At 37.0% G+C, this 27,119-nt stretch overlaps 1 protein-coding gene across 1 annotated transcript in view; it reads right to left on the bottom strand.

Moving 5' to 3' along the window:
* The window catches only part of NBEA (neurobeachin), a 437,354-nt gene that overhangs the window by 93,122 nt on the left and 317,113 nt on the right, over nt 1-27,119 (bottom strand). The window contains exons 41-43 of the mRNA XM_009290267.2: nt 13,125-13,242; nt 12,136-12,238; nt 6,016-6,131 (exon numbers count right to left, since the gene is read on the bottom strand). Of these exons, the coding sequence (XP_009288542.1) occupies nt 6,016-6,131; nt 12,136-12,238; nt 13,125-13,242 (337 nt within the window). The remainder of the gene's footprint in view (nt 1-6,015; nt 6,132-12,135; nt 12,239-13,124; nt 13,243-27,119) is intronic.

The raw sequence follows: 27,119 nt of genomic DNA on the forward strand, positions 1-27,119 counted from the left end.
ATTTCAATAAATACAAATGCAAACACACATTTAATATACTGCAATTTGAAAAGAAAAAAAACAGCAGGGATCAGTTAAATACTGAGAAATAGATTTGAAAACTAGACTTCTAACTAAAAGAGTGGGCACTGCATCCATATTACAAAACTACTTCTTGTTCCCACTCCTCTTGATTCCTTTTGCTGTGCTGGGATTACTTTTAAGTACTTTTTTTCAATAATCTTGTAACTGAGAATAGTAAAAATTACTTGTTCCCTATATCACCCAGAGGGTTCAGTTGACATACACGCTGATCACATGCAATATGGCCTTTTCCTGTGCACCTGAAGAAAGGACAATTAGTATAATCATAGCTGCTTCCAAGCCTTCAAAGCTAAAGGATCCCTAAGAAGGGAATAGGTAGGAGGAGGGGGAAGGTGGCCAGGAAGGCTTATGTCTACACAACCAGGACAAAAACCAGGGGCACGGAGCGTATAACACTGAGACTGATTGATAAGTAGCAGAGTGCAGTGTTTACCTTTGGGAGAAAAACCCAGAGCTGTAAACATGATGAAATATGCTCGAGTCAGAAAAGAGGGCAAGAAAGAGGTGAAGACCTTGGAAACAGAAGAGGGAGGCGAGAAAATAGTTTGCTAGAGGGCCAGAGAAACAGGTTGAAACAAGACTTTAGAGAGTTTTGAAAATGGAGAGCGATTTTGAATTGATATTGCAATGAGTCATCAGGCCAGCACAAGTGATGGTAGTCATATATCCTTGGATAGGAAATTATCTAGAAAGAGAGAACGACGATAGCTGAAGTAGACAGTTATTAAATCATGAGTACAGATCACAACAGAAACAGTTAAACTAAAAATGAAGCCAGGCAATGTTTCAGAGGTGGTAACAGGGTGATATAAAGATTAAAAAAAAAGAGTCATAGAAAGATGGATTTTTTCCAAGGGGGCACTTCCGTATTTCATTGATTAAGAACTTATAGAATAGCCAGGGGCCATGCTTGTCAGGACAGACATATTGGCAAACCAGGGAGAGATTTAAGGAGAGATTTGTGTATTTATTTCAGTGGTTCTGTTCTGCAGAGACCAACCAGCCTGTGTAATTAACAGTATTAACAAGCAGGCAAAGGACTTCTTGTGGGAAAGGACCTAGTTGCATGTCACAAATGAAAGAAATGAGTTGGTGTCAGAAGCCTCACTTCTGAACGTCTCTCTTCCAAGGCTGCTGTTTCTTGAATAATTTCAGAAAAGGATCACAAGAAAACATAAGTGATTTCTTGCTGTTTTGTAAAGGGCTAGATGCTAATTAAGCACCATTGTAAGAAGAAAGGAAGCTACAAAGAACTGGCAAAAAGTGTACTAAACCACTTTGTTAGTGGACCTCTATTTATTTGGAAGAGAAAGAAAACAACAAAGGGACCTATGTATCACTTCCTTACCAGCAGATAATCCACATTTCTTAAGTGCCAAACCTCCACGTTTCTTAAGTGACTAAGCTACAGCTCTGACAGGCTGAATAAGCCAGTAGGAGCTAAATGGCAACACGAATAAAAAAATTTTGATGCACATATTTCTCAATGGTTAAAAACAATGATATTGTTAGAAAAGAAGATGCTGCTTAAACAAACAGTTATAGTCTAAAATTAGGCTATCGCTGCCTACATGAACAATTACTGGCAAAGAAGTTGTACCTTTTAAGGAAATATTTCTTATGGGATCTCATTACAAAAGAGTGTAATTCAAAATGTATTTGGAAATTGGATTTCCAAAGAAGAAAGAAAAGAAAATACATTTCTTGTCTTTACTTGGCAAAGGAGGTCATTAATATATTCAATACTCTTATCTTTGTGTACAAAATAGAAAATCCTGTATTTTCTTCTGACTGCCAAGGGTCCTGTCTACAGTGCATATAAGAATTTGCTTCTGTTTAACACAGATGTATCCGGACAGTTATCAGTTCAGTGTTATCAAAACACAGGCAACATGTAGTAGAGGTACTTCGCTTCCAGTACTGTATTGCTGGTAGAGATATTAATTTTTTTAGTGCTTCATCAGAAAATGCCTATTTGTTGTAAAGGAAATATTGTGGAGAAATACCTTTCAACAGAAGATTTACAGAAATATAGGCACAGCTGTAAAAGCAGTGGTGTCATTCAGGCTGCCTCATAGCTCTCAACCCCGCAGTTTCCCAGATCTCAGGCCCTGGCAGTACAGTGCCATGCTATGGTGGAGCCAGGAAACATCTTGGGGATGTGAGAACTCCTAGGCTTTCTAACATATATTTATGTTTTGAAGCTTTCTCCACTGCCATTTGACTTGGAGCTCACGTGCCCTCCATTGTGGGTGGGTTTCTGGCTTGCCAGGAACTTTATGATGAGATTCTTTGCAATACTCCCAAGTTCTTCATGAGTTTTTAGAAGTCAGCTTCCTAGCTGAAGTGCAGACTTCATTAGAACTACAAAACCAGGCTGATCTTCCAAAAAATAACTTTGAGGGATTTTTGCTTCTGTCAAAAAGTTGGAAAATTTTAGTTGGAAAATGTTCCAAACTGGAATAATTAGTTTATTGTCATGTGTAGAATTGCCTGTTGGGTTTCAGTCAGTTTTAATTTTCTTACGTTGTTTTCAGAAAAGATTGTGTGTGTGTGTGTGTTGTTGGCAGGGAGTTCAGTTGTCAAGAGTAAATTTTATTCTAATTTTCAAAAAAAATCACAAGTTTCTATGAGAGTGCATCAGTGAGTGCAGACGTTATAATGACATTAGCAACTGAAATCTATTTATCTATGTTCATAGAGACTGTGAATCTTCAAAATCTTCAAAAAAATGAAGAAGCAGAATTAGAAAGCACATAATACAGCAATGTAATCATGCTTCCTTACAAGGTCTTTGCATTGAAGGCCATTCTAACATGCAATAGTCATAGCTGATGTCAGCAGGACCTTTTATTTCACTAATCCTTCCGGAACACTATCAGATGTGACAGCACTCTTGCTGATTGGGAAAGCACCCAAGAACCTCAGCTGCTTTTAGACATCCCTCCAAAATCTTTTATGAGTTCGTACAGTGATACTTTCTTCCCAACTTAACATGTTGACTGTTACCCTTCTTGGAAAATGAAAACAGAACAGAAAATATATAGATTGGTGAAGACCCATTAGCAAAAGCCAAGCAATGCAGATGGGTTTGAAACAAAAATCAGAGTAAGGGATATTCTTTGTGACAATGAAAAGGTCCTCAAATGTTACTCAACACCTTGCTCACATCTTAGCAGGAGTATGTGTGGGTATTAATTTTTATTCAACCAATGCTGGTCACTTCAGAAACTTTTAAAAATCAGCATATTGGCTCTCCTTCAGAAAGCATATATTTGTTGATCCATGTGACCTCAAAGAATCGTTAAAAATAATTACTTTAAACATAAGTCAGTCAATACAAGATGGAGACAAAGAGTTAGGCTGAATTTCTTCTAGAGACTCAAATTTACCTCCGTCTCTTTCGGGGAATATGTTCTTACCTAAATTTGAATTTGAATTTGATTGTGCACTGCTGAAAGACTTCATAAGATGGTAGGTAATGCTGTGAAAATGAGCAAGTGAGCTTACACAATTAACAACAATGAGATTACGTCAATACAAGATGGAGACAAAGAGTTAGGCTGAATTTCTTCTAGAGACTCAAATTTACCTCCGTCTCTTTCGGGGAATATGTTCTTACCTAAATTTGAATTTGAATTTGATTGTGCACTGCTGAAAGACTTCATAAGATGGTAGGTAATGCTGTGAAAATGAGCAAGTGAGCTTACACAATTAACAACAATGAGATTACATGAACAAATGAGATCTACCAGTAAGAGACTGATACAAAAATATCTGCCAGAAATTAAGTGCTTTGAGTCAGAAAGAGACACTACTAAGGTACTGACCAAGCTGCTGTAAGCTTTTCCAAATACAATACAAGCTCATAGACACAAAAAAAAATTAGAGTCAGTAATCCTCCAAACCTTGGGAATAGCAGGTGGTACCTGGAATGCAAATGTCAGGCCATCCTGTTGTAAGGCAGGTGAATGACACTAGATGACATTAAGAGAAACGTGCCTCATGCCACCACCCAGGTGTTTGGCTATAAAGCCTGCCTAGCAGTACTAGTTTCAAACAATAGGTCAAAAAACATTTTTCTTGAGACCTCTGAGATACTCTGAAGGAATCTCTTCAGACTGAAGCTTGTTTACTGATGGATACTTTAGTGCAAGTGTCACTGCAATTCCTAATTGACTTCAGACATAATGATGTCTTCCAGGTTTGGATGCTTTGGTGATATACCTAAAAATAAATGACCATGGAGTTTTAACTTGATTAAAAATGAAAAGTAATTCATCACAAATTGGCTTAGCTCTTGTCTATTCTCATTTAAAGAGTTTAGACACACTGATTACAGAAGAAATTAATACATAAAAAGGAAATTACAAGTGAAGGACAATTCTGTCAATAATGTATTGGACAAAGACTGAGGGGGCCTAGGCTAACTTCCCGGCTCTCCAGTAAACGCTCCAAGTTCGGGTGAGGCAGTCAGGGAGCCTGGGAGGCTCTGCCTGCGTTTCTTCATCACCAGAAGGGCAGCGGATGTGCAAGAGACACAGAGCGGCTGGAGGCAGGCCAGTGTCCAGAAGCAGGATAGCGGCATTCTTGAGGCGCTGCACCAGAGGTAATAAATGCTCAGCAGGGCTCCTTCCTTCAGCAGAGATCTGCGGGACTGTGGCTATGATGCTTGGGAACCAAGCTGGTGCGCCTGCATGGGAGTGCGCCATATGGACTTTCCAGCCCAGGTCTCCGGTAGCTTCAGGGTCTCTGCTTTGTGCTCCACTGCACAAGATAAACATGCCCTCAGATTTCCAACTGTTCAGTGGTAGCACTTCTGTATCACACTGGGATAATTTGATGACACATTTATTAACGTCTGTAAGACTGGATGCACGGAAGATGACTACCATATAAGCACAGAGGCAAAAGCCTAAAGGCTCAAAGTAAGTCGGTTTGACAGCTCCTGAATTCTGCCACTGCCCTACTGAGAAGAACGCAGTGACTGTCCTCAGACTGGCCAGTGTAACAGGCACTTACAGGTGCTACGTTTGGGTTTTGCACTTACATTTGTCTTATGTCTGACCTGAGGATAACCTCAAGCATAAAAGTTAGGACCAAGTAAAGATGAGAGTTGTAACACTGGAGTACAAAGTGATGCCTGGTGGAATTTAATTTGGGTTTCAAATTAAAGCTCACTGGAGTGAAATGTCTGAGCAAGTCTCTCTGCAGGCAGGTTCATAAGCAGCGTGTGTGCTACAGGCAGGAATCATAATAGTAGACAACCTCCTGGAAATCTTTGTATATGGTATAGAAAACTGTTGGGTTTTAGATTTAAAATTACCACAGCAGTTAGCACTAAAAGGGAAAGGTGAAAGAAAAAATGCCATTGTGTATGTTTAATTAATGACAATTGCCAGAAAAGCTCTTCTTTTGCCAATAACGAATGGATGTCAATGGCAGTTATTTCTCATTTTAAATACCTAATCTGATATTATATTTCAGCTCAAAGAACTAAATGAGAAAAGATGCTGTAATCTAATCATACCACAATCCAGGTGACATCTGTACTAGGCAGAATATTGTTGTTATTCTGCTGTCTAGTTGCTGTTGCTGAGAATGATGAAGTAGCGAAATTACATTTTCCCATTATTATTTCCAGACACTCTCTGGCAATGGTTTGTTGACTCTAATAAAGCTTCAGACAAAGCTGTCAGCAGAGGAAATGGCAGAAGGGGAGCAAGGAACAGCCTCCACAACAATACATGAATCTAAAGTCTCAGTGATAGGTTGTGCATTTTCTGATAAAATTTAATGTGTGTGTTTCAGAATCTATCATAAAGTTGCAGCTGAATTCTAGCAGGATAAATGTATTCTATCAAGTCACGGTGCTTAAGACTTTGACAAACATAAACATATTATGAAGGATTAAAGAGTCAGAAGCCTTACCTGCTATAGTGTTGAGGAACATCAAGTATTCAAAGTTAGATATCTCCCGCCTCTGCCAGCGCTGAGTCATGTTGGAAGATTTATAAAGCTGTCGGGGAGTGGCCAGAGAGATTCTCCTAGGAAATACATTTAAAGAATGATTTTTTTAAGAGCCTCATTAAATGTTAAGATGTAGGGCAACGTTATTACTGTGATTAATTTCAGATTCTCTCAGAGGCTTTTTTATTTCATTTAATGAAGTCAAGAAGACACTATTGGCCTTATTTGAGAAATGACTAAAATTAAGATCTGTATTTTATTTTACGAGTACTACAGCATTGTAATAATTCAGAATAATATATTTTTTGTTTTATTTTATTCTGAATCTGGTTAAAAGACTGGAAGTAAAAGAAACTGCAGACCTCCTGGTGCCTGGCTTGTCCAGCAGGAATAAAAGAGGAATACCATTTCCCTGTTTCAGAAGGATACATTGAGATAAGTTCATTAAGGTGAGTGAGTGATAGATTAAAGTGCCATATATTTCCAGCACACGGGTTGAAGATATTTATTCCACAATCCTCCATGTTCAGCTACCCATGATCCCCTCCTATATCCCAGTAAGCTTTGAGATTTCTATTTATAGCCTGGTTTCTGAAAGAAACAAGGTTTATTCAGTTATCTGCTCACATGTCCATCTGTCTGTCTCTCCGTAATAACTTCTGAATTGCATTTCATTCAAATTTGGAAGAGGAGTAGAAGCTTCTAAGATACTCAATTTCCACATATTTTCTAAAACTTACATGTCTGGATAAGGGAGAAAGAACCAAACTACTGTGCCAAGGAAGAGAAAAGCAGAAATCTTCAGCTCTTCTATATTCCATTTGACAACATCGCAATAACCAAATACTGTGCACCAAGTTCTAAATTACCCATAGTATATGCTGTTCCTGGTTGGTAAAATATAGGGGACTAGATTCAGTCTAGACTAATGCATTACAGAAAAAAATCTGCAACAAGCAGAAATAGCCTCACTGCTCTCAACTCATTTCTAGAGAAAATAGTCCTTGCTGAAAAAAAGACAAGGAAAATCTTTGGAAGGAGAAAAAATTCATGTCCTCAGACACTTTTTTTCTACAGAAACTTCAAATAGAGAAAAAGTTTATACATGTTAAAAAAAAAGAGGATCCCTAATGTGTAGCCTATTCATGAATTTAAAGAATATATATTTATATAGCTTGTCAAGAGTAAATAGGGACACCTAATGCTTCAGCTTTCAGTTGCACACTAAGCACACTAAGTGTACTATTTCTAGACTCCGAATGCTGAGTATTTTCTTAAAATAAAGTCATATACAAGGTGTCAAATTGGGCAACAATTATAAAAATGTGGACCATCTACTTCTACAGATATATGCACATACTTCTACATATGCACTAAACCCTATTTCTGGAGAAAGGATGAGCACTGGTATGCGATTGGAGTGTAGTTATCACAATTATATGTCTAAATCGTCAATGTGTAGGTTGTCAATGTCTGCCATACTCAGGCTTACAAATCGGGCATACAAAAATGACCATGAAAGTGCAGGTACACTTTCTTCTTTTTTTTTTAATCTCTGTATTTACCCAAAATAGTGCATAAGGTCTAGCCAGCTTGGCTAGCCTTATTTTACAGTAGACTCTAGGATGCCAATGGTATGTACACTTTACTAGTACACAGGAGACATTACAAAAATTTTTTAAGTTGTTTCTATTATGTTTCCTCCGAACAATTTATCTAAAGAATTATCTGAATGTAATTACACTTTATATTGCATTTTATAGGTTAACAATTACTTTTACAGTGGAACTCTCAAAGATGTATTGTTCCCAGTAAACTATGACTAATGCTACATACAAATTAATAAATACAGAAAATAAAAATACTGAAGAGATCATTAAATTTACAAAGCACTTCTGTCACAGACTTTCTGTTCCTCCCATGACAAAACAACTTTTATGCATCAGTACAGCTTAGTAGCTGCTTTTAGACTTTACCCACAATCTCCCAGGGAGTGTCAAAAATCTATAAACTGTCAAGTGCTGGACTTTGCATTTGGATGCCTGATTTGAGTGAACTCTACAGAAAATCAAAATATACTAAAAAAGCTCCTTATTTACTCCATATCTAAGGTGTTTGAAAGATTTGCAGTTATTTCAGCAGAGACTGGAAAAAATCATGCACAATACATTGGTTCCACACCTGCTTGTTTCAGTTAACACAGGAAGACCCACTGTTTTGTGTTTTGCTAAATCCAGCCAACTATGATCAAACCATTTCTCTCCTTCAATATGCCATCACCAATATGAAAATGCACATATGAATGTGCTTCCTTTGCTTCTAGAGAACCGTGAAATACCTACTCAAAAAGAAAACTGCAGAAGACCCTCTGATGTACAAGGGGATGATCCAATTTTTCAAGTTTTATATGCTTTAAATATGTTTAGAAAACACTTCATGGCATTTTGTTGAGGGAAGAGATGTTATACATCCCGTATCTGGAGCATGACCCACACCCTTTCACAATCACTTTGAATTTAGTTAGCTACAATCCAATCTCATAAAAAGACTCTTTAAGTATCTTGTCAAAAATGTAGCACCTGTGTGATGTTTTGTATTGTGTTGCTCCTGTTTAGGAAAAAAAAAAGCTTGGGAGAGTCACTGGCTTCTGACAAGACTCATCAATACTCACTTTTAATCAAAGCTCTAAAAGGGGGTTTATGCTTTGATGACATCAAATCTTAGTTTTCCTACCCCTCTCCCTTCCCAAAATCCAACCTCTGCAACCAGCTATATTGAGATCTGGAAATCCATCACCTAGCTACTGATGTGGAATAAGTGGCAGCACTGAGTTGACGTTGAATATAGTTACCATACAGCCAAAATACATGTTTTCTTTCAGCAAAAACTTCATCGTTTGTATTTCTTAGCTTTAATAACTGGAGCCATTGTTTTATCTAAAGCATTAATAGCCCACAGAAATTCAGTGGAAGGTGCTAGCACATGTTTATTGGTGAAGTACGATACTGTATCTTTTACCAATTCTTTGATCTCTGTACTCTTACAAAAACATCAGGCAGCTCACAATTGGTTTCTAAGCTGTGATGTTACCCTCAATAAAAATGCAACAGTAAGTTACACCTGAGGTGTTAGAACCCTAAAAAGTGGTCTGCTAATATTGTTGTAAAAATGTGGATATTACTCTACCTATGTAGAATCATATGGAGCTGTAGAAATAAGTTAAATAAAAGGCACAGTACTGTCTGCCCAGTTGTATCATATGGCAAGGTCATAAGGAAACTACAATCAATGCAACATGTTTCAGGAACAGTGAAAATGCCTTTATCAAAGACAGACGAAGTTGATTACCAAATCAGACTGAACTCCTCAACATGTGACTAATTTTAAGGACATAATTACTTCTTTGTAACATTAAGCACAGGCTTGAACGCTTTGTTGAATCAAAGCATTAGCAGGCTGTTGGGAAAGGTAGCAGAGAGGCAAACTGGAGACTTGCTCAGAACAGCAGGTCTGTAACGGTCTTGGGAAGAGATACCAGTTCACCTGCTTCCAATAATTTGTGCTATTAGAAGATCATAAATATTGCTTTTTCCTTCTATTTCCTTCCATCTTTGTTAATCGCAGGATTTCTCCATGAAAACAGAAATGCACTTAAGAGTCCATGTACCTCATTAAATGTCATTTACTCCTTCAGAATATTTCCAACATGAATTGCAATTCTTTGCGATAAAGTAATTAATTTTAGATGAAATTTTTATCAGAGTAGTATCAGGAAGAAAATATTACTTACAAAAATAAAACTAAAGAACTTAAGCAAAACAACCAGAAAGATGTGCTTTTGTTAAAATATTTTAAAGTACAGCTTAATCTGGAAAATTGGTCATAAAAAAAGGATAACATTTTACTCAGCATAGCAGCTCCTTTTGATTACTCAGCATAATTTCTCCTTATGTTAGTCATACAAATAAGCATAATTTTAAAAATTAGCATTCCAGAGCCAACATATTCATAGGAAGGGAAACTATATTCTAACATCGACAAAATATTAACTACAGAGCAGTTACAGAGCCAGATTTTTCCCTCAGTTACTCCACTGCAATCCTACTGAAGACAATAAGGGTATGTAGGCAGAAAAAAAGGAAAAAACATGATTACAGGGTCTTTATTGTGCATAAATCATACCACGATTACGCAAAAACAAGAAAGAAAAACAACTTCACTACCATATGCCAGATTTATTCTGAAGGCTAACAAGCCCATTTTCGATTCAAATTGAACTTTAATCAAAAAGGTATGGAAATAACTGCATATAATATTGAAGCTGAAACTTTCTAAATAATTATATATCAACAAACTTTTTCAGACAATTATTCACTGAATAATGCACAAAGCATACAAATTTCAAAAGTAAAAAATGTCACTGTAGATATGAAATTCTGATTGAGAAATTTGCATTTTGTTTGTTCCAGAACATGTGGCCATTTTTATTTCAGAAAAGAATACTATTACTTTCCATTTAGAGACAGCAATTCCTTTAATTTGAGTATTTGGAAAAGCAGTGCAAATATTAACAAGATGCACCTTCCAAAGAAATGCCCCAACTTCCCCTTGATCTCAGTGAAAACTTGAGAAATTTGGCAGTTTGCCTAAGAACTTCAGCACATTCAGGAGATCAAGCCTTAGGCATCATGAGACTCTTGGGCTCATGACAGGGAATGATGTTCAGCTGGGAGTGAAATAGTTCTCCAATCCTACAAATGCTTTGACACTTCGGAGTATTTCCACATTCTGCACTGGGATAAAACAAGGACAATATGGAGTTTTAGTTTCTAGGAAATGACTTAAAGAAGAGAAAGACACATCCCAGACATTTCACTGATGATTAAGTCATTGGCTTTTGGCCAAGTCAAGCCAAATGGAGATCTGAACCCAAAGCACCATATTTTGTGAATTTCCTGCTGTGTCCTCACTCCCTTATATTTATTTATTCTTCTTTCATTTTGACCAGAAATTAATCCTGAACCTAAACATTTTTCACCGAACTTCTGTTGATATACCCTCAAAAACAATTTTCGGTCTAAACAGACATTTCTAAACAAAAAAAAAATTGAAGGCAGGAAATTTTCCCTCCCAACTCAGTGAAGTACACATGAAGATCATCTTACCCATCACTGAAATATGAATACTTTCATAGTATAGGATCTGACAATTCCCAGCCTTATTTCTGACCATAGTCTGATTTGATATTGATGTTGATGAGATAATAAAAACTGTACTTGTCCATAGTATGTGAAAATCTCTAAAACTGAACCTTAGTTGGTCTTTTCCAAAATATATATCCTCCTTAATTTTGGAAACAGAAGAACCATCACTGAAATATGAATACTTTCATAGTATAGGATCTGACAATTCCCAGCCTTATTTCTGACCATAGTCTGATTTGATATTGATGTTGATGAGATAATAAAAACTGTACTTGTCCATAGTATGTGAAAATCTCTAAAACTGAACCTTAGTTGGTCTTTTCCAAAATATATATCCTCCTTAATTTTGGAAACAGAAGAATAATATGCATTATACTAATGAATGGAAGAAATTTGGAAATTGCAAAATAGCCCCTATACTGATGAGCAATGAAGTAAAACCCACACACATTCATATAAAAGGCAAGGAAGAAGATACATATAAAAAAATAATTTTCATTCAGCACACACAAAACCTCGTCAAGTTTAGTTCCATGTCCTGCATAACAATAACATAACGATGAATGTTTGTCTATACATTTATAAAACCTGACTGAAAACCAGACTTTGAAGAGATAAGGTATAAGTTTTTTTCTGGTCCTTCACTGGAAGGTACTTATTTTCTGTAATGATTTAAAAAAATCTAATTTACAATACTTTTACTTCTACTCCATAATAACAGGCCATATAGTAAGTAAAGGATATTGTTTCTCAAACTAACCTTAAGAAAGAGAAAATCTAGAGTTTCATGACAGGAATAATGTTTTTGACATGTTTAAAAATATCATTTGTATAATATAATAAAAACAAAATATAAAAACTATTTTAATTAAATTACCTGGCTTGTGGCAAACCATAGCTGGTTCCTACTCCAACACGTGGTAAGCTGTACACAACTTTTTTCACTGTTGCTTGGTCAGGAAAATTAAACATAACGGAAGCTAAATGAAGAAGAGAAAATATGGACTGGTAAACCATTTGCAGAAGCCTGTTTCTTCAACCGCATATATTTTTAAAATGCTTTTTGTTTTTTATTTGGGAAGAGAAGTCAGTTCTACTTTTATCCTCCTCTGGATCCAAGTCAGAACAGAAACTCCTGGCATACTTCATACCTGTGTAGCATTAGCTGGTTAACAATTTGGCATTAACTTTCCCATTTTGCAGAAGACCTGAGTGAGGTATACTTCAGAGGAAACGCAGCTTACCATTAACCCATATAACCTCTTATCAGGCTGGGGAGCTGTTCAGTAGTTGGCATGGCATTCGGTCTTCTAACTGGTGCATTAAAACACACAGGACCAGAAATTGTTTAATTCCCTCTCCAGTTGAAATCAAAACTTACATCAGAGCTCCTCAGGGCAAAAGACTACTGACACACCTCACCAACTCCTCAACTCTGATTCAGAGTAGCACATAGAGAAAACTGAGTGGATCCATTTATTGATCTGGTCCTTTTTACTTTAACTCAGTTTATAATGAGAAAAGGAAATATCCTTTTAGGTATTTCACTAAAATATTTACAGAAAATGGAGGAGAGGGGTGAGATCATAGAAAAAGCAAATTTTCTGTCAAACATTTGAAGAATTTATCAATTGCAATGATCTGTTTTTACAAATAAATCTCACTGCTGCACAGAAAGCAGTGAGATTGATTTATGTGATTCATTTTAATATGAAATGCAATGAATACATGCAAGAATAAGCATTACTGAACACAGACATAAGCACTTTATCAAAGGAAGCACAGAGTTTAAATTCTAAGATTAATAAATAACACACAAAATAACTACTAGCACATTTTTATGCAACAAAATAAACAAAGGCATACTTCTGTTTGCCATAAACACTTCCAAAGCTGTGTTCTGGAGAAGATAACGTCTTGAAAAAACAGCCCGAATCTCACTGAACATCCATTTTCCATGAAGGCCTTCTGTATAGGCGAGGACCTTTAAAGAAAGTCAAGGTGACAGTTATTAGCAGGAGTTTTTCATTAAAATATTACATAACAACAGTAAATTTTACCCATCAACAAAGTACATTTAAGTTAATCATCTCTTTAACACTTAAAAAGCGTGAGTTAAAATATGAACTTAAATGTTTTTTAAAAATGCAATGAAGTATAGCTGTTCTAAAAATATCAGTAAGTACCATAACCTGATACTCCTAAGATCTATTTCTCATGAGTCACATCAACTTATTTTCCTCAAAAAAACCCAAATTCTACAAGGATGCACAGGGTAATGGACACAGGTGCAATTATGCTTAGTTGTATTTTCTTCCAACAGTGTGCATGACACAGTTGTCAGTTATGTATCAGATAACAGATTTACTTCTGAGGCTACCTTGTGCAAAGTACAACCAAAATAATATAACTTGCTATTCACATCCATTTCAGGGTCATAAGTTAGAACTCCTTCCATTCCATTAATAAATACAGAAATTAGCTAGAACGATATGTCAACACAATAATTTTTCTGGTTAAGTACATTCAATATCCCAAACCATGAACAAAATTTAAGAATTTGTATTTTTGCACTTTAAAATTAATGTGAAAATATTTTAAAATAAAATAGCTGAAAATTAGCATTGCTTTTCCAATTTGTCAGTTTCTCAATTGAAGGTATTGGTCTAAGACTAGATATTAATACCTAAATAATCTTTTTCACTTCTCCTTCACTGTTCTGGATGTGGAGGAAAACAGACAAAAAAGACACAATTTAATTAGGTATCAGCTTTATTAACTTGTCTCATCTGTAAATCATCGTTCCAGCACTATCATGTGGTGTAGAACAACCCTTTCCCAATCCTTTTCATCAGCTGGAGGGTTGCCTTCAGCCCTCCACCTCTGCTCAGGTGGGCTCTGCCCATACCTGAGACCCTGACACTTCGTCCTATGAGTAGTCAGCCATTTGGGATGGGGACCATCTCCTCACTACAGGCAACTGCATTTCCCAGGCTCTGTAGATTGTGCCTTCCCCTAGGCTGCAGTTACTAAGAGAGTTGCAGCCTTGGTGAAACAAAGAAACACAATGAACACCTTCACTAAAGGGAAATGCAAAAAGAAGGTTTCAGACTTGAGAGATTTAATTTCTCTGTTCTCCACTAGGTACATAGAAACCATTGGTATACCAGCTTGCAGTGCTTTACTCATTCAGTTAAGGTCTTCGCTTTCTGTAATCATGACCTCACCCAACTTCTGAATAGGGAAATGTTAGGGAGACCATATGTTGCTGCTGTCAACGATCCTTCATGCTTGAGGTAATGGAAATTGTATTCCTTCAGTTTTTTCACTGATGTAGCTTCAAGTTAGTAACATGTCTTCATATATGAAAAAGGTAATTTAAGTTTGTACATTTTGTATTAAAAGACCTCCATGGATTTTTGTTAATTTGTTCTCCATAACTTTTTTCTCATAACCATGATGAGTCTATTTCAGAGATGACAGGAACAACAGCAACAAAACGACTGTGCTTCAGCACACTGAAGAGCATTGAAATGTTAGTTCTGTCCTTGATGGAAACCGAAGAGAGGAACACAGTGAGCCCCCTGTACTGTCTACATGGGAAGAAGTTACAGACAAGACTTAAAGCAACACTGTGGCTGATGGTACTGGTTCATTCACCTCAGCTCCCCACACTAACTAAACACAGCCTTGAAGAAGGGAAGGGGCTTGATTTCTTTGGAGGTCTCCCAGACACACGCAAGAGACTATATGCTCCCTCCATTCAGTCACAGGCCAGCTGTGGAATTACTACCTCATATGCTAAATTCTTGGAATGGTAAATCAAACTTTGTGTTAAAAATCTGCACCTCATTTTTACTTTGAACTCTGTTGACTTCAGCTTCTAGCCACTAGATCTCATGACACCTTTGTCTGTGAGATTGGAGAGTCTTCTAGTATCAGGTAACTTTTCCTTGTGTCAGTAATTACAGACTGTGATCCAGTTACTGCTTAGCTTTCTCTTTGATAAGCTAAATAAACCAAATTTTCCTTCAGTCTTTCATTGAGATCAGATGCTAGGATACAGCTGGTATAGTGTATGTGGAATTCAGATGGTTAAGAAAAATGACTGTGAAGATTCCAGCACCTCCTTCTTTGAATGTATTCTGCTGCTATCTGATACATAATTTTTGTAAATACACGGGTTCTTGAGATACACAGAGGAAATAGGGAGGAAAACACTCAAGTTTAAAAAGCTAAAAGATGAGAACAGACTCCCAGAGAGAGGAGTTTGAAATGTATATAGCTGTAACCAGATCTACAGCAGCCAGCAGACTTGCCAAAGAATTAGTTCCTTGACAAAACACCATGCTTCAGGAATTCACTCTTTGTTTCAAAAATGTTTCTACTTGTCCTATTTTTTTCTGAAGAAAAATGTTTAATACTGACTATATCCAATGTATTAACACTTTAGATGATTCACAGTAATACATTTACAATGTCTTGATATGTACCACAGCTTAGTTATTATAGATCAACACTAAAAGCACATTCTATACCGACCATACACTGGTTGCCTTTTTCTTCCTCCTCTTCTTAACTCAAGTATAAAGCAGTCATAACTTCACAGAGGTACATTCACCCCACTATGAAATGAATGACTTAAGATAGCACTCCAGTAAACGAGTAGAAAGGATAGGAAATCAGAGGAAAGGAAGGAGTCTATAATTCAATTACTATCCCAAATTACACTCTTCTTAACTGTCTATTAGTCCTACAAATATCAGATTATCATGTTGATATCAAATCATCTCAATTATTTCAGTATTTCTGTTGTATTGTTTTCCTGTCCAAGATATACTACCCATTTTTGTCATCCTCCATAACATTCATCTAACACTATTTTCAAGCGATGCATTAAACCTTCTATTATTAGGTATCTACTGTTATTAGGTATCTACAGTTTACAGCAGAAATTACTGACATTGTTGTAGAATTCTTTTTTGTTGTTGTTATAAGAGCAAAAATAAACTAATTTCATTTTTCTGAATTTGAATCCTTTAAAAGGTTTATACATTTTTTTTTCTTCCAGGATGATATTTAGCATTTGGCTTTCTCCTATCACATGAATGAGGGCCTGGCTATTTTACAGTTTTTACAGACTGTATATATTGTATATTTCATTATTCATAAAGACATGGAAATAACCACTTCATTCACCAAAAGACACTGAAATTATGTTACCTAGTTATGTGAAGCCAAAATCGCCATGTGCTCCATCCAATATTCTGTTGTTGTTTATATTTAAAGTCAGTGCTCTTTATTTTGATAGCTTTATGAGTTTTTCTCCTAAAAACAGTCGTGAAGACTTTTTGTTCTAGGCATGTCTTAATGGTTGAAACATATTGACAGCATATGAAGGGGTTCAAGCTGCTTTGGAAGCGGTTGGCACTGAAGCACAGCTCCTCCTGACACCCTGACTGCCGGTGCTAGGCTGGATGTTCAGAGGGAGGGTCTGCTCTATACATCATGCAACCGACGCTACGTGGAGTAAGTGGGTCACACTGATCACACAGTGGGCTCGAATAGGAAACCCCAATCGCCCAGGAATCTTGGAAGTAACCATAGACTGGTCAGAAGGCAAAGATTTCAGAATATCACGAGAGGTGGAGGTGACGCCTGCTGAGGAGGCCCCACTGTATAATAAACTATCAGAAGATTGAGGGTTTGAGTCCCTTCATGGTTGCCGAAAGAACTGTTGTGGTTTAATTCCAGCCAGCAACTAAGCACCACACAGCCACTTGCTCACTCCCCACTGCTGGGATGGGGGAGAGAATCGGAAGGGTAAAAGTGAGAAAACTCATGGGTTGAGATAAAGACAGTTCAATAGGTAAAGCAAAAGCCGCGCACGCAAGCAAAGCAACACAAGGAATTCATTCACTACTTCCCCATCGGCAGGCAGGTGTTCAGCCATCTCCAGGAAAGCAGGGCCCCATCACGCGTAATGGTCAGTTGGGGTCAGCTGTCCCAGCTGTGTCCCCTCCCAACTTCTTGTGCACCCCCTGCCTACTCGCTGGTGGGTGGGGTGAGAAGCAGAAAAGGCCTTGACTGTGTGTAAGCACTGCTCAGCAATAACAAAAAGATCTCTGTGTTATCAACACTGTTTCCAGCACAAATTCAAAACACAGCCCCATACTAGCTACTATGAAGAAAACTAACCCTATCCCAGCCAAAACCAGCACAATGACTAAGCACCGAATTCTAGATAGGTCCCAAATAAGCTGTTTTTAACAAAATAAAATCCAACCAGCCACCCAATCATGTCTACATTTGAACTAAGCACACTTTTCATTTTTAATATCAGCTGCAATTATTTGGTTTAAAGCTTATTTCTCCTTGTAAAACCCTTTCATTTACTCAGAAATATGGGTATGTTTTAAATATAGTAATGGGTGCACTGGCCAGAAGACAGACCAAGAATAAAAACTTGCTAGGATGCATTGCAGTAAGATGAAGCTGTCACCCTAACAGTGGGAATGAGAAGTCCCTAAACCTCAGGGTTCTGTAATATGGAACAACATCTATTGGTGACACTTACTTAGATTAGATTACTAAAGCAGCATGGAATGTTCAGATGCAAAGCTCTGCGGAAGAGAAACAAAACCATTACTGAAGTGTTTTCCTACTTCTCTTAAATATGAAGGCTCTATTATTTTAATTTTATTTCTGATGTAATCAAGATCTCTTCTTTTTTTTTCAATTAAGAGTTGGGTCATTTTTAATCATAAGCCTACTTCAATAATTATTCAATTATTGATAATGAAACAATTGTTAATTAACAGCTAGAATTTTGGAGTATTAGATTAACCAGAAGACCAGAAATGCTAGTTTCCATTCTGCCAGGATCCCTGATAGATTACCTCCACAGGAGAAACACTTAGTATTGAGGATTATTTTTTGCTGCTTTATACCATTTTTGGTATCTCATAGCACCAGACACAGCACTGCAAAAGGATATTTCTTTTGATTCTTTTTTCTGGAATTGAAATAATCACAAAACCAGGTGTTATAAAGAAGTCAAGGAAAGCAGCCTGTATAAGTCCTACCTATTCTCAGTTGCTAACTTTATGGTAAGAATGGTCACTTCTCCAGCCTGTTGCAAAGAATTGTTGCTTATTGCTCAACATTTCCTTTTTCAAAATAGCTCTTTTGGGTGATTCATTAATGCGTATGTATGCAAATTTAATCTACTATTTTCAATGGGAATTCATCATTTGTCTTTTGGAATCAGATTTTTGGCTCAGGGTATTTTAATTCTAACCTGATTCCTCAATGAAAGTATCAACTGATATTTGTAACATTTGCCAAGCTTTGTTTATATCTAGTGCAAAATGCATATATCCATTAACATGTAATATAACTTTGTTGTTGGATTTTGTGGTTTTTTTTTTTATTTTCAAAGCACTTATTTCCTGATTTCCTTCATTATTCTTTACCTTTTGTACCAATAATGCCTAACAACAAAAGCAGTAAGGGACACGGTTGCCTTGTACTTATGTATAGTAGAACTGGCTCATTTTTTGTTGCATTTCCACAGATACATTCCAAAGTTCCTATAGATTATTTTTTTCAAAGTCTGAAAAGGATCCTCAGAGTCATGCTTTCTGAATAAGATGGCTATTTCCTGAAATTAAATCAATTTTTTTTTCCTTTACAAGTGACCAGAAGGGCTTCCAATAATACTGTAATTTTGGTACTGAAGATACTTTTTAATTTTATAAAGACAGTTTTATCCAGTGCTTAAGTGTACCTACTACTATCTTTAACCTGGACACCGCTATATTAGTTAGAACATTAAAGAAAAGAGCTCTGGCATGTCCTTAGTTTAGACATCAAAATACCATCTATCTGTTAGATGGCTCTGTTACCTGGCAACACGGGGTATTGTCTTTGTCACGTGATACTTATTTCATTTTCCTTTTCCTCTGGATATGCAAAAAACTTCTAAGAATTTATCCTTTTTCCTCCTTGTAAGTTTACCCCTCCTACTTCTTCAACTGTAAGATTTTACATTTCAAAAAATATTTGCTCTGCATTTGAACAGATTTGTTTTGACTGAGTAAGGTCTAGTGGGATGCTGTTGCATCCTGGTAGCCCAACCCAAAGCAACCCTTCATCTTTTTATTTGATTTAAAGGTTTAGAGACATATGCTTAAAAGCACTGTATTGTATATTCATAATCTGCCCCTCCAGCAGTCCAATAACCCTAATAATTTTTTCAAGTCTCTCTATTTTCCAGTGTTTTAAGTGTTCTGAATTATGTTTCCAGTGCTGCACTTTTCACCAAACTCAGCATGTCTTCCTCAACACTGGCAATTATAGCTATAGCTATTTTATTTATGTACTAACTGTATACTGTACCTTGTTTGTGTTTTTTTTAACTAAGCTTGCAAAGTTGTGTTTCTTCCAATACAAAATAAGCCCTTGTCATCCATACAGTGGCCCTTCAGTTTGAATAGGATTTTTGTTTGTATTTCATTCTTCATTCACCATCACTTTTGGAAGACAGATTACCTGCAAGAGCCAACTATGAGTCTATCATCTCATGCATCCCAACCTTGAACAAAAGACAGGAAGAAGAAATCTTGGTTCATTTCACTTACACCGAAGTCCCTATGCCTATGTTATCAAAATGAACAAAAGTAAAATAGCCTTGGTGTTCCAGGTTTCCAGGTCAGGAGCTTGCATATAGTTTCTCATGACAGACTTTTCTGTGAGTGCAGTTGCCGAGGAGAAAAGAGAAACTCTCTGAAGCTCCCTCGTCCACCCTTGCAAATGAATATTTATTATTCCTAAGGTTGAGAAAGTGTTTTTTACAATGAAATTCTGTTGTAAACTTAAAAAAAAAAAGATATATTTTTGTTAGTCTGACACTACCCTCCTGAAAAACCAAACACAGTTGTGATGGGCATAAACTATCCAAAAGGTTCTGCTTGGGTCTTTTGCCTCCCTATTGTCTGGTGGAAACTGTATCTCCTGCTTTCTGTATAAAGTGAGCTTAGAGGTCCGTAATGAAAAAGCCAAAATCTAAATTTGTGGTCAACTCATCTTTTTGGTATATGAATAAGCAGGAAAGAAAAAAAAAGATGCCAAGGAAAGGAAGAAAACAGAAATTATGATTATGGGAAAAGCTACTACCCTTTATAGTTATATTTGAAATAGCAAGCAATAGTATGCTTCAGTCACAAAGCAGCAGTTGATTTCATAGTAACCATTTCATAACAGCCTGGTAATCATAAAATTCATGGAACTTATCTGGTACATTCCCTATATCAGTGTCTTATGGGATGCTTCCAAGTTTGCAACCTCAGCAGTTAAGACGCCTGCCAATAAAACATGGAGTACTTCACAAAAACAAATCACAGTAAATAGGTATTTCATCAGAGAGCTGTCTAGAGCCAGCTACAGAGGTGTGCTTATGTACCTGACCCACACCTGACCCAGGTACACATAAAATAGTTTAGCATCATTGTATGCTTTTAGAAGTTAGAAACACATGAAAAAAAATACTGAAAACCATTCTCTGCTGTCAGGGATTTGGATTTCCCTTTTTCAAGTGTTTGCTAGCATCGCCATTTGCTTCAAGGAAAATGTGAAATTCTGAATGCAGATCTTCATAGGTTAAAAAAAATGGTTCCCATGCACATACAGCAACCTTTCTTCTCCAGTACCGTCTAACAACATGGAGCTCACTACAAGTACGTGGCAGACTGCACGATTGCTTCATGTATTCTAAATACAGATTGAAATGACAGACATTAATGGCATGGAACCAGACTCTTAGAGTTTATGAAATACCACATTGAGTAAGCATTATATAATTTCAAAATGTTTGATGAAGCACTGTATATGATCAACTTTCAGATTTAGCAGGAAAAATATGTATACACTCTAACAAGGGATATATCATGTCAAGATATGTAAATGTATAAAGAAGACATATTCATTAAGAAATTTCAAAATCAGGTAAGTTCAAATAATGAAATACCTTGTATTTTGCTTTTCTGAAATGGGAAACTGAGAATGTAAGTAGACAGGAAGGACAATTCAAATTAATTTAATAACCTAGTGTTTCATTGACTTCTTACTATTTTCTTTTTTGTATACATTTAAGCCACTTTAAGAACACCCTGTCTGCCTCAATTCCGATAGTCACATAAGAGTAAACACTTCTAAAATCTCAACAAAATACCATGTTATCATTTTTTCTTTGCACACTTTGGTCTAGTAAAACATTCTCAATCTCTCATTACATTAAGGTCTCCTTTCCCCTTCCTTATAACATGCTTCTGTGTGAAATGTTTCTTTATTTGTAAGCCTTAAAAGCTTTCCTCCAATTAGGTCTTGTGATACTATGCTCTGCAGGATGAGCTGAATATTATGTGCCATTATAATTTCTCCATTCACATCAGTTTTAAAAATCTTTTTTATAACTTTTTCTTTTAAATAAATATTGGCACTCCTGCTTCATTTTTCTCCTCCTCTTCAGGGATCTAAAAAATGCAGATATTATTTTTGTGGTTTTGGGCTTTACTTCCTTGCCAAATTTTCTCAGCTTATACTTCTACTTCCAATGTTTTTTTAAGCTTTCAAGAGGCCCCTTTTCTTGAAACATGAAGTTCTGTTCACCCCGACCTTTTCTAAATTCGATTTCTCTGGTCAGCATACCGCTTCACTATCCATTAAAACAATGCCCGCTCAGCTGACAGTAACTGACACTCTTATTCCCACATTCATTTTCAGTCATCTGAAAAATTATTTGAAGTTGGCCCATTTTCAGGCCATTTTCCTCTTTTCATTGGTAAAATGGTTTTGCATGTTATGATTTTATGTTTGAGGAAAGTAATGGAAAGGATATGGGGATTTCTTGAGAAGCAGACGCAGTAAGGTTATTAGAGTAAAAAAAAAACCTGCTCCTAGATATGGAAACACTGTTGCTAAGTGTTAACATCCAGATCAAAATAACCCAAAGAGAGTATCTTAACGTATTCTAAATGCATTATTTCTAACCCTGCTTTTGTGAAACACCAATGCATAGTTTTAAAAAAAAGGATAAGTGCTACTTACATATTACCTTTGCGAAAACAGAATTCTGAATAATAATTATTTTTACCATTCATTTTATGGGCGTTACACATCTGTGTGCCTTTGCATGGTTTCCTTTCTATGCAGCGTGCAAATAGATTGTCAATCTAGGCAACTCCTGAAATGCTGGTAATGGACTGAAATTCTCAGGAAGAATAGCATCAGGAAGAGGTAGCAGATTTAGACATTAACACCTTAGAAAAGGTAGGCAGAGGCCTTTTTAGGCTCTACCTCCAAACTAAATTCCAACAATTACTGTTTTAAGCAGAAGTTTCAGCTGATTTAAGGATTCTAAAAGTGGGAATAAAGCTGATGGTGCCGGCTGGGGCAACAGCGTGTGTGGAGAAGCAGAAGACAAATATATTCTAGTGCCACAGAAAGCCATATTAGAGCACAGCCCAGTAGCTCAAAACGAGCTTGAGGAAACAAATATTGGGGCAAAAAAATATGTGCCACAGAAAGCCATATTAGAGCACAGCCCAGCTCAAAACACAGAGCTAGCTGAAACAAATATTGGGGCAAAATCCGAAGCAGACCCAGTTCAAAACACAGAGCTTGAGGAAACAAATATTGGGGCAAAATCCGAAGCAGAGAAGCTCAATTAGTTCTAGTTAGCAACAGGATTGAAGCAGATCGTGCCTGTTACCTCACAAGGTTTAAGATGATTTTGCATTGACTTTGGCAACAATGGCATGTCAGACCCAAATCTAGTGAGAAATCTTAACAGAACTGCTGTTTGCGTTCTCACTCTACATCTCGTGCTTAGAGGTTAATCCAAACAGGCAAGTGGTGATCTCAGTACTTACACTCAAACTGCTCTGAGCAATTCTGCCCCAGCACCACATTCAGTGAAATGCAATTAAATTTTTTCAATTAGAACTGTGCAAATTACATTTTCAGTTGAGTGGACAAGCCAAAAAAGACATAAAATTTATATGACCTGAGCAAAAACACAGAATTTTTTTTTCAGGAATAAAAATGGAGAGCTTGTTTTTCTGTCAGCTGGTTCATTCTGGACCTCCTTAGCAAAAGTAAAGCAATTTAAAGAAAGAACTTGTAATATTCACAAATCCAGGGAGAAGACAGTGTTGATAAATGCTTGCAACTTGAAACCAAATCTGGGCATTTATTCATTAAGTAGTTACTTGACAGAAAAATGCAGTTTTATTAAACTTGAAATATTGGTGGATTTGACAGAATTTGTGAGAATTTTAGCTGCGAAAAGTTGTGGGACTAGATTCAAACACCAGCATGACAACAAACAAGTTCTCTGTTGCCTAAAGTGAGAAGTTGGGATAGGCACTCAGATTCAGTTCCCTTCTGTCTCAAAGGCACGTGAACCCAAATGACACCCTTCCCCAACAGCGTTGCCCGCTCCACCTCACCGCTGTGCTCTCAATGAGCAGCTCACAGCTGGATGAGCGCTCCTCACTGGCCCAGGATGGACAGTGCATGAGTGAGCTGTGTCAGCTGCCTCAGCTGTGTGCTGCCCCAAGGAAAGGCAGTGGCAAGCAGCTCCTGGCAAGCTCCTACACACGTACCACTGATTAAGCAATAGAAAGAGAAATTCCCTGACTCCGGCCATGTTTCTGCAGGGATTGCAAAGCAGGCGTTGCTCGCTGGTCATAATTTGCCAAGATACAAGGCAACCTGCTCCCTTCAAACATAGAAAAGAAGTGAAACAAGACTCCCCCGTTTCCGGGTGAGTGTGCTGACCATCCAGTTATCAGAAAGGACTAGAAGAAACTCACATTCTTCTACGTTCTAAAATTGTGTCTTCGAGTGCTTACTTCATCCTCATGTGTATTAGTTTTCCCCTTGCACTAAGGATAAGTGACTCAATCAAATTTTAGGACTCAGCAAAAGCAAAAAATGTAGGAATAGTTTGAAGAATAAAGAAACTATGGTATCCACAAGTATGTGATGTGTTCTTTCTCAAGAATAAAGCCATCATAAAATCCTCAGGGTCTTTTTTTTTTCAGAACTTGCATACTGATATATTTATTCAAAAGTGCAATGCAATAAAAAATGTCTAAAGACTCGAATGTACCATGATGCAAATCCTTAACATTATAATAACTGAAGGCACTATAATTTTTCTTAAGAAAAGTGTAAATACTGAGTTTTGCTAAACAGTACCCATTTCCTACCAAATGACAGGTAGAAAGATAGGTTTATGTCCCTATTTTTATAGATGTAAACTCAATGTCATACAGAAGATATGTGCAGGCATCTTGGATTTTAAGTTTCACATTTGATTTATTCAGTGCAGAACGCATATGATCCAAGATCTATAAAAGTAATTAGAAGACAACATTTTTTCTACTACGGAGCTTAATTTTTTTATGTTTCTGTTCCTAATATCTCTTCCTATATAAGATTGATCGTAAACCAGTAATACTTCGTTGTTAACTTCATATACAAAATCTGTTTCATTAATCCCGACATTTGGGAATATAATTGGAGTAATTTCTACTGCTGAAATTTTAGCAATACATTTAAAATTTATTTTTATAAGCAAAAAGAAATATATGGATTTATAAAGTGATAGGTATTATACATCTACAACATCCTCACCATCCCCAAACTTTCTGTATTACAGTTTGTAACAGACAAGCATAATCCTCAAGACAGTCAAAATTCTACAGCTGCAACACGCTCAGCTGTGCCTAGAAGTGTTGGGTCTGGAGCACTAGTGACTCCTGGAAGACAGTTTGCTTGGTGTTGGAATTTAGAGCAGATTCAGGGCTACTCTACATTATGTCAACTTCTAATGTCCCCAAAGAACAATTACACTGCCTGTGAATTATGGTAAAATACATCAAAATATCTTCTTCTTCCTAATATATTGCCATACCAACTGATTCTTTATTAACCCACTTAAGATGAGCTTAAGATGAGTTTCTTTTGCACTGCTGGAGAAGATAAGGAATTATGGCACTGGGAAAAACCTAATCCACAGTTCCAATAGCAACCAAAATTCTACTATACTTTTTATTATTATATATGGAACATTATCTCATATTACTAAGTCTGTGCAAGGAAAGAATAGAAATGTTTCTTCTGAGAATTTTAACTTTGAGTGCTTGCAAACTGCCTGCTGTACCTAAATAATCATTTAATTAGTTTGCATTTCATTACAGTTATTTTGCTTTAACATTACAGAAGAAGTACCTATGCATTCTATACTTGCTGTAAGGAACATTTTTTTTATCAGATGCAGAAATTAAGCACTGAAAAATAAATCCGAACAAAATATAAAAACTGCAGAAATTAACATATGTCAAATGTAAAATGCATATAGAAACTCCATAAATTATTTTTATATGTATTTCAATAACTGGAGCCACATCTACAGAATATTTTTAGTATGTGCATTCTGTATATTCTGTGTGTACTTTCACATAGTTAACTATCAGCTTGTTTAATTTGAACAGTGTAAAGGTCAAAATGATAGATAAGTACAACTTTTTGGGGGTCTAATCCTGTACAAAAAATTCTCATGAAAACTAGGAGGAACATTGAGAGTCTACACAGCTGGCTACCAAAAATGGATTCTGGGGCACACATATAGTCTTCTGATGTCTGCAATAAGCTAGGGGAAGAAGTGCTATAGCAGATTTAACATACAGTTCCCTCCTCTTTGGATTTCTAGCCAACTGGAATGCAAACCTGCATGTCATAAATTTGGGCATACTCACAGGCTTTCCTGTGGTGAACTCTAGGTTCCCAGTATGAAATTACTGCCACACCTGTCAGCATGTAGAGATACTTTGTGTGAATGTGCCTCTGTTTTCATCCACTACAAGCTGCTCCACCACAGAAGGTATTTAGATTTTATGGACTTCTGGGTACTATGCAACTATGAAAATGTGTGCCAATCCCAGTCAAGGAGGGTTCCCTCATATAGCCTCAATTAATTTATTCTTAACATTTGTTTAATTAAAAAAAAATTAATAAAATGGAATTTACCTCAAGCTTTACAAAGAGATTTGATATTTCCACTTTTTTTAACAGATTACAACAGCCAACTATTCAAATTCTCCTATTAAACTAGATTCTTACCTTTCTTTTATGTGGGTAACAGGCTGATTGCTTTAGTAGACAATAAACCCTATTAACTTGTATAGACAGATTACTGCCTGTATTGTGATTGGTTCCATTCCTACTGCCATTAAGTCCAGATTTGATGCATACCACATTCCTTCTAGAGACCCTGCTGGGTCCTGCACTTCGGCCACAACAACCCCATGCAGTGCTACAGGCTTGGGGAAGAGTGGCTGGAAAGCTGTCCGGTGGAAAAGGACCTGGGGGTGCTGGCTGACAGCCGGCTGAACATGAGCCGGCAGTGTGCCCAGGTGGCCAAGAAGGCCAATGGCATCCTGGCCTGTATCAGAAATAGTGTGGCCAGCAGGAGTAGGGAAGTGATTGTGCCCCTGTAACTCAACACTGGTGAGGCCGCACCTTGACAACTGTGTTCAGTTTTGGGCCCCTCACTACAAGAAGGGCATTGAGGTGCTGGAGCATGTCCAGAGAATGGCAACGAGGCTGGTGAAGGGTGTGGAGAACAAGTCTTCTGAGGAGCGGCTGAGGGAACTGGGACTGTTTAGCCTGGAGAAAAGGAGGCTGAGGGGAGACCTCATCGCTCTCTACAACTACCTGAAAGGAGGTTGTAGCGAGGTGGGTGTCGGTCTCTTCTCCCAAGTAACAAGCAATAAGACGAGAGGAAATGGCCTC

Source organism: Aptenodytes forsteri, unplaced genomic scaffold (genome assembly GCF_000699145.1).
Source record: "Aptenodytes forsteri isolate BGI_AS27 unplaced genomic scaffold, ASM69914v1 Scaffold155, whole genome shotgun sequence".
Taxonomy (NCBI): Eukaryota; Metazoa; Chordata; class Aves; order Sphenisciformes; family Spheniscidae; genus Aptenodytes; species Aptenodytes forsteri.